The following is an 8,496-nucleotide window of genomic DNA, read 5'->3' as shown; positions in this document are numbered from 1 at the left end:
TTTTTTCTAGGTGGGTACTTTTAATTATAGATTTGCAAACTGACGAGGGAAGGGCTCCTTTTGCGATGCAAAATCCAGCTTCCTGGGGGCTGAGGTGTGAGACCCCTAGCATGGGAAAAGAGAGGAAGTTGGGGAAGAAGAAATCTTGGGGTTGTACACTAGTCTACCATGTAGGACCAGGTGGTGGGACACTCACCAAATACAAGTTACGGTGAGGTTGTTGAATGAGAAAAGATGCACCACATCTCATTGGAGCTTTCCATGCAAGGTGGCTGTTCATTTGTTACGTTGCATCCAGATGGGATCTAGCCTTTTCCCAGTGTTGAAACTGCAATAATCCGTCACTGAGGAAATTGGTTCTTTCTCAGTTAGCATTTCCAAGTGCGATGTGTGATTATGTGTTACCAATTGAAGCTACGCTTTCATCCCAAATAGCAGTTTTGTGTGTGAGGGTGGCAATTTTTGTCAGGACTACATCATGGGAAGAAAGCATTGCCGCCAGCGGTCTCAATCCTGATCCTGTTTGGATCCCCTAGCAGCTGCTATTTTCACTTTTTTTTTTTAAAAAAATGAGCCCCTCCAACTCCAAGTGTCTCATTTACTGTCACGTATATTTTGGCCTCGAGTTTCAAGGGCACTTATTCAGGAACATCCTTAAGTGAAGTGCAACACTGCTCGCATCTCTAATGCTGCTTAGAGGAATTTTAAAAATATGATAAGCAGTATCAAAATATATTAAATAAATAAAACAAATAATAGTCGGAGCCCTCTCCCAAACCTGCCCCACAGCGTTTTCTTTTGTTAATGTCCTTGGGGTCCCTGCATTTCTGTGGTACTGGTCGTCGGGGTGCCCATCTAGTACTAGTGAATGCTCAAACCAAAAACTGCAAGAGAGACTACGGTGTCTCCCCAACACTACTTCCCTGAATGACGATAAACTAAATTATGTGCTTGGGTCCATATAGAATGTTGTAGGGCTGAGGAGACCCTCATCTTCCTACTTCCACTGTGGAGGTGAACATCATCACAGTGTGGGTAGAAAGGTGAAGATCTCCTCAGCCCTACAATGCACTAACTATATGGGCCCAAGCACATACTAGAAATGATGCAGGGGAAGGTGGGGTTGTCCATCCTTAATGGAAGTTTTCAGTGACAGTCTACAGGTCTCATCATCTGCACTTTTTAGGCCTTTCGCTACTGTCTTGATTTATTATGATATAAAGATGGCTTCCATTTTGTTTTCTACCCTTTTAACACTGGGTTGGATGCAGAGTAAGTTAGTCACACTTAGGGTCCATTGAAATCAAAGTGAAAAGCAAATCATGACTAATTTCCCATTGATTTCAATGGAACCTAAGTGCAACCTACTTAACCAGGATCCAACCCATTGCTTAAAAAAAGTTGTTATTATTACTATATCTTTACTCCGCTTTTAAGACAATTATTGTCTCCCAAAGTGGCTGGAAAAAAGAGACAGCCCCTGCCATCAGGCTTACAAAACTAAAATGAAACGACACTCGGGGAAACTGGCGGTGGGGGGGGGAGGGAAATCAGTTTTTCATGGCCAGAAGAAACTAGTGAGCTGTAAGTGGGTGTTTAAATGCACTTTGCCCAAGCTGATAGTCCCTTTCTGGTGTTCTTGCTTGAATGAGGATCTTGTTCCTTATTGGGATGTATGAAAATTTCATTTTTGCTCACAAAATATGTGAGCATGCCCTGTTTGAGGCTCTGAATGTGACAGTGAGTACAAGCATGTGCCCGAAAAACTTCATAAATGTTAAAAAAAATGTGCTCGTGTTCATTTCGTTCCCAATTCCCAGTTTGATTTGCGCAAATTTCCTCCATTGACTGAATCAGCCCTGCTTTAGTCTATGGAGGAAAGTTGCGTAAATTAGGAAATTCTTGCAAATGTGGGGAAACTTGCACAAATCTCCTGTTCAATTGTGGCTCAATTTGCACAAGTTTCTCATCTGCACAAAGTGAGCAGCAATCACAAATGCAAACGGGAGCTGGTCATGAGATGAGTGGCAATATGCTATTCGGAGAATCCTGGCGATTTTGAACATTGCTTGTTTGCCCATCCCTAGTTCCTTAGGCCAATGGTTTGGGGACAGAGTGTTCCATCCCTTTGCTTCTGCAGTTCCAGGGGAACTACCATTTGGAGCCAATTGTTGTTTCGCATAGTAGTAGCCACATTTATTATAACAAAAGTGCAGTGTGAGGGAAAACGTTTTGCTCCTTGACAGATAAAACTCAGAAGAGGAATAAATTTCTGAGTCATTCATTCTGGAAGTGCAAGGTTGTTCCTTCCATTGTGCTCTGGTATCTTAATCAAACGCCTCCCTTTGAGCTACCATGAAATAATTATTTCAGTAGCCAACTTCACCTTTCTTCATAAACATGTTTTTGTTCTGTCAAAGAGGAGACTGGGGAAAGCGTCATAATTTCCCATTGGGTTGTCTTTCATAACCATCACGTGATGGACAATCTTCTGAACAATGTCCTCAGGCAGGTCAACCTCCTGGAAATCCTTCACATGGCAGATCTCATGGGCCAAGTCCTCTTTCATGTCTTTACAGAAGAGATACAGCATGTGGTAGTTTCCTTTCTCATCCCAGTAACACTGGATGTGGTCATATCAAGAACTCCAGGGAAATCTGCCCTCCCTGAATTTCTTAATGTAGCCATCCCACGACCCCAGGTCTGGCAGCATCAAGTTCATCTGGTGAAAGAAGAAATAGGAGACCAGGTTGTCCTTGTCATTCTGAGTGACATAGATCATTTTGCAGTTCTTTTTCCAAAAGCTTTTAGGAACAAGCTGGTAGGGGAGGTGGATTTTGATCACAAAAGGAGATGGCACATTCTCCAGCTTATCAAGCCCCTGAAGGCACAGGGGGGTGGAGAGCAGATTTCAAAAAACAGCATCTGAACATTTACTGGGGCTTGCTGAGCTTTTTCCACATCACCACTGGAAAGGACCAGATCGACAATCTCTTGCTTCCATGTGGCATCTGCTTTGGGAGAGGTCAAGATGACCTGGTCATCTGGTAGCACTTGGAAGTTTTCAGAGCCCGTTGTTGAGCGATGGGTTCCACCAGGGAGATCCCATGGACCAACTTACCTATGACAGACCTCCTGGTATTTCTGTAGGGCTCTGTTGTAACCCATTTGGCTAGCCATGGTGCTCCTCTTCGAGGCTGAGCTGTGAGGGTCGTGTGATCCTTCTCAAAGGAGGCAGTGTCCCCTGAGGTACCCTCCAAAGTGATTCTCTAATAGGAAGGCTTTTTGTTTCTGTTTCCAGACACAGTGGTTGCTTCACAGCCTCATTTATGCAAAGTCAAGGGCAGTCACCACAATCTGATCGCCTCATTCAGGAAAATTCAACACCAAGAAACAAGCTTTGATTTTGTCATTTCAGCCTGGGCCATCGTATGGAAGCCTAGTTGTTATCGAGATTTTCTCAAAAGGAATCTGAAATTTGGCATCCACCTACAGCCTAAAAGGCCTCAGTTGCCCTCACAGGAAATCCAGAACCCACCCAGAGTTTTCTCTGAACTACTAAAGATCTTCAACCTCCCAGGCCAGGAAGAATTCCAAAAGGGAATTAAAGCAGAGATTTAACCTGAGCCGAGGCTCACCAGAATTCCAACCCTGCCTTGGCTCAGCTCTGGGAATGCTGTGAAATAATCACAAAGAGATAACAGCGAGTAATAACAAAGAGTGCCTCTGAGAAAATGTAGAGTATACATTCAGGGCTGGCTCCAGAGATGAGTGGCCAACATGCCATACAGTTGGCTCCCTTCTAAATCAGTGGGCTCTGGTGGCGGCAGCAGCAGCTGGCTGCCATTTTAATTTCCCAGAATGCCCCAATCCAAACCATTGTTTTTAAACATTTCCATCTTTTTATAGTGTTGCTAATATACATTTTACACCATTTTCTATTGTGTTCTTTTTATGCTATGTATTCTTCAAGTTTGCAAGCCCTACAGCACTTAGTAATAAAACAGACTGTAAATAAGCCATGTTATAACATCTTATATATGTAGCTGCAATGAATATGGACTTGAGCATGCTCCGGGAGAGAACGCAGGACAGGAAGGCCTGGCGTGCTATGGTCCATGGGGTCACGAAGAGTCGGACATGACTGAACGACTGAACAACAACAACAAATATATGTAGCAGCTCTATTTTGCAAAACATATCTTAATATCTTGCAGGAGAGGAAGCTGCAGTGAAATCTAGGAGAATAGGGAATTGACATGAAGACAGCAGAAGCCAATTAAGTTTTGCCACCTACTGTTCTGATTTACACATATTCGCTATATTGCCAGGAGTAACATCCCCGAAAGTCTACATACATTTCTAGGGTGCATGATCCCCTCCCTTATCAGGGTGGAAACTGAGCCCATAGAGCCCCAGAGCAGTTCTGATTCTGAGGAGGAACAGCAATCCATGGGACAGCAGCTTGCTCATCTCTCACAAGCACAGCAGCTGGCAGAGATTCCTCCTGCCAGCATTCCTGGGATAGATAGTGACCCTGGCAGCGAGAGAGCACTGGAGGGGGGCTTGCTGGATGCTTGGCGCAGATGCAGGGAGCGACGACAGATGGAGGGCGTGGAAAGGAGGCGTAGCACTTGTTTGGCGCGCAAGCAACAGTCGCGTCCCGAGGACCCAAGGGAAAGAGGGAGGATCTCTCCCTAGCTCATAAGTTCAGAGTCTTCCCGCGCTTCTCCTTCAAATGGGGACCAACTGCCTTACCTGGAGCTTAGGCTACTCTGCTATCTACCCCAGTGCAGTTCCTTGCTTAGTCGCTAGTGATTAGTATCTGTAAGAGTCATTAAGTAATAAAGTAATAAAGGAATAAAGCCTTGGAAATAATCCTCGTCGTCTGTGTCCTGAGTTGGCTATTGGAGGGGACTGTAAGAGGCAGCTAGGGTGCTCCTGACATCCCTCTTCCTTCCAATGGCATCTACAAAGCCCTAAATGTGGAGTTTAAAAAGTAATTAGAAGTACACGTCTCGCCTTGATTGAGTTCACACTCATTTCTAAAGGTGCTTTGCATGTTAGGTTTATAAAATGATTTAAGGCACTCTTATGCTTACAGGGAAGGAAGAGGGACAAACTCTTTAATGAATAGGCACAGGGAAGTGTTCTCTGGGGATCATGCCACTTGAGGCCTAAAGTGCCTCTGCCAATTTGGTCCATGGAAAGCGACATCCTCACTTCACTCCTATCACACACATTAAACACTTCTGGTGCATTTGTTTCATGAGAGAAATGATGGTTAGAGCTTTCTTCTGAGGACATGGTCATAGATAACCACTTGCAGGTAGAGGTCTGTTTCGACTGGAGTCCGTGTCGTGTTGTCCCCTGGATAAACCTGAGAATAGAATATTGGAGGTCACCAGACAATTGAAGAGGGGAAAAGAAACTCAAATCAAACCCATTTCCAGCTCATGTCATTGCAACCTGTGTGGCCTGAGATCCTGTCAGGTTAAGTTGTCACTGTATTACTGCTGATTCACATGACATTTACTGCACAAGACACTGACCTTAGCCCTCATCCGGCAGTAAGATCCATCTGCAGAGCTCAGTCTTGTGAAAGGGGCTAATCCGGCCTTCCTCAGCTTGGTGCCCTCCAGATGATTTGGACTACAACTCTCCAAATTCTTGAATATTAGCCATGCTGACTGGGGCAGATTGGAGTTGGAAGCCCAAAACATCTGGAGGGCACCACGTTGAGAAAAGCTGGTCTAATCTGTATGGAATTCCTAGCCAGAAGCAAAGTGTGATCAATGATAGCTTCTGGGTGCATGATGGCTGGAAAGCTGAATGGGTAACCCACCCTTTATATGAGTACTAGGTGAGAAGCTCCTAGAGCTTTCCGACCATTCTTTTTTTCTGCTGTCAGCTACAAGTGGAAATACAACAGACTTTCCACAATTCAGGAGCACTGCACATTGTGTGCATGTGTGCACGTGTATGTACATCCTGCTGTGTTCCATACACAAGAGTGGGCATGACACAGCCATGTCGGGAGGGTCAATTCACTGGGGTAGCCATATTTAAAATAATTTCCCCCCGTTTGATGTTTCCATTGGATTGCATGGGGAAAAGAAAGGCAGTGCCCACCAAAACCACCGAGGGGCAAATATTTGTCCTCCCCTGGAAGAACCCCCATTATCCCAAAGGTCCTTGGTGGGTGATGATTCTTTACCCACTGACCTTGGGGCTGGGGCTGGGATGTAGCCTCTCCCTTATGTACACCAATGGAGGCACTGATGTTGGATCTTTTCATTGATATTGATCTCGGCAAGCAGTTGTCACACACAACGCAAGGAGGCCAGCAGTGCGATGAAGTCTGGCTTTAAAGAGCTCAGACCCCCTCTGTGCTTGATTTGGTTCTCAATGCTTAAAGTATATATTTCATGCAGCAATAGGGTATCTGCTTATTTGTTACAGATGTTCTACAGCTGCAGGAAGTTAGACTAGTGACCCACTTTGAATGCAACCAAATACACTTTTTTTAGGTATGCATTTTTAAATGTCTCGCAAACCAATGCACTCATTTTAAAATGTGTATAATTTGATATTTTGTACCGTTGCTATTCATATGCAACCATCTTTCGTGGGAAGCACTTCAAAGAAACCCTGATCCGAGAGCTGCTCTCTGCAAACCTAAACAAATTACTGCCCGGCTTACTCTACGTTGGTTTTGAGAGGAACCAAAGCATGGGCGTGTTTGCCATATTCAATCTATAGTCCAAGGACTTCAGATACAACAGTTTTAAAGGGGCAATGAAGAACAGATGGACACCCTCATATCACAACAGAGGCCCATTGTTCATAAGGGAATAGACCACTCCTGCTCTCTGGCAAGACAGCAAAGAAACAATTGACAAATGGGTATGATTCAACCAAAGTTCAAAATTTTAAGTCCCATTTACTTCAATGGGAAATTTAGATGTTTGCATAGCTCTCTCCAGTGGAAATCAGAGGCACTTATAATGCTTAGCTTTGATCGAATCTCTCCCAATTGCCAATTGGTTTCCTTGCAGGAGAGCGGGGAAAGGTCCAAAATCCTGTGCATGAACTTTACTGGGTGACCTTGGGTCAGTCAGTCTCTCGAACTACCTCCTCTGTTAGGGAGAACCATAGCTCATGGTAGAACACATGATTTGCCTGCAGAAGCCTCAGGTTCAATCCCCAGCAGCTCCAGTTGAACAGACCAGATAGCAAGTAATGGAAAACATGATCAGGGCTGTTCACAGAACACACTAACCCATAGTCAGTGGGTGAGCGTGGGTTGTTGTTGAACCATGGGTTGTTTGTTGAACTGTGGGTTAGCATGTTGTCTGAACTCAGGACATTTTTCACAGGGTGGCTTGTTAACCACCCTGAACAATTCAACAACAAACCATGAGTTCTGAAGGTGGCTTGTTCGAGAAAAATAAGCCACGCTGCATGGTTAACAAGCCACCCTGGAGAAAATGTTCTGGGTTCAGACAACATGCTAACCCACGGTTCGTCAAACAACCCACAGTTCAACAACAACTCACACTCAATCACTGAGTGTGGGTAACATGTTGTGTGAACCCAGTCATCCACTTGCTACCCTGGAGAACCATTGACTGGGTACACATGCTTTTGGCTTGTTCTAGAGTTTTGGGGTGTGCGTGTGTATGTGTGTAAACCACCTCAGTCACACTCCCTTGCCGGGTTCAGACAGCACAACAACCAATGCTCGGTTAGAGTAATTATGCTAATTAGGTGGGTCATGATTGGCACGTGAGCTAATTATGTTATTTAGGCAGCTCACAACAGGCACCATGGCTTATTTTCCCTCCACTGCCCACTCCCGCTCAGGATAGACAATACAGGGTTAGTTGGACTCATAGTCTGACCTGTATAAGGCAACTTCCTATGTCCTATGTTTCTTGTGAGGATAAAATAATGTAGGGGGAGAAAGGATGGGATAAAATATAACCTTACCAATACTTACGCTGGCTTAACTATTAGGGCCTAACCACAGGTGACATTAAATGCATCGGCTGCAGCAGTGTGTGAACTTTTAAAAATTAAGAACATAAGAAGAGCCATGCTGGATCAGACCAAGGGTCCATCTAGTCCAGCATTCTGTTCACAGAGTGGCCAACCAGCTGCCCACGGGAAACCCACAAGCAGGACATGAGTGTAACAGCATCCTCCTGCCCATGTTCCCCAGCAACTGGTGTACATAGGCATATTGCCTCTGATACTGGAGGTAGCATAGAGCCATCAGGACTAATAACCATGGACAGCGTTCTTCTCCAGGTATTTGTCCAATCCCCTTTTAAAGCCATCCAAATGGATGGCCATCACTACTTCCTGTGGTAGTGAATTCCATAGTTTTAACTATGCGCTGTGTGAAGAAGAACTTCCTTTGATCTGTCCTGAATCTCCCACCAATCAGCTTTATGGGATGACCCCAGGTTCTAGTATATGTGAGAGGGAGAA

The 8,496-nt window shown here is 44.8% G+C and overlaps 1 protein-coding gene and 1 pseudogene across 1 annotated transcript in view; both read right to left on the bottom strand.

Annotated features, from left to right (window-relative positions):
* Positions 1 to 2,277: 2,277 nt before the first annotated feature.
* On the bottom strand, positions 2,278 to 3,180 carry LOC146343649 (sulfotransferase 1C1 pseudogene; annotated as a pseudogene).
* A 708-nt stretch (positions 3,181 to 3,888) lies between these two features.
* CFAP299 (cilia and flagella associated protein 299) overlaps positions 3,889 to 8,496 on the bottom strand; it is a 404,131-nt gene continuing 399,523 nt past the window's right edge. Inside the window, exon 6 of the mRNA XM_084855448.1 lies at positions 3,889 to 5,380. Within this exon, the coding sequence (XP_084711574.1) occupies positions 5,285 to 5,380 (96 nt within the window). The 3' untranslated portion in view covers positions 3,889 to 5,284. The remainder of the gene's footprint in view (positions 5,381 to 8,496) is intronic.

This window comes from Heloderma suspectum, chromosome 5 (assembly GCF_057233095.1).
Source record: "Heloderma suspectum isolate Gila_16-S chromosome 5, 16-S_ref, whole genome shotgun sequence".
In the NCBI taxonomy this organism is placed as follows: Eukaryota; Metazoa; Chordata; class Lepidosauria; order Squamata; family Helodermatidae; genus Heloderma; species Heloderma suspectum.
Note: the sequence above shows the minus strand (reverse complement) of the source record. Positions and strands in the feature narration are given on the sequence as shown.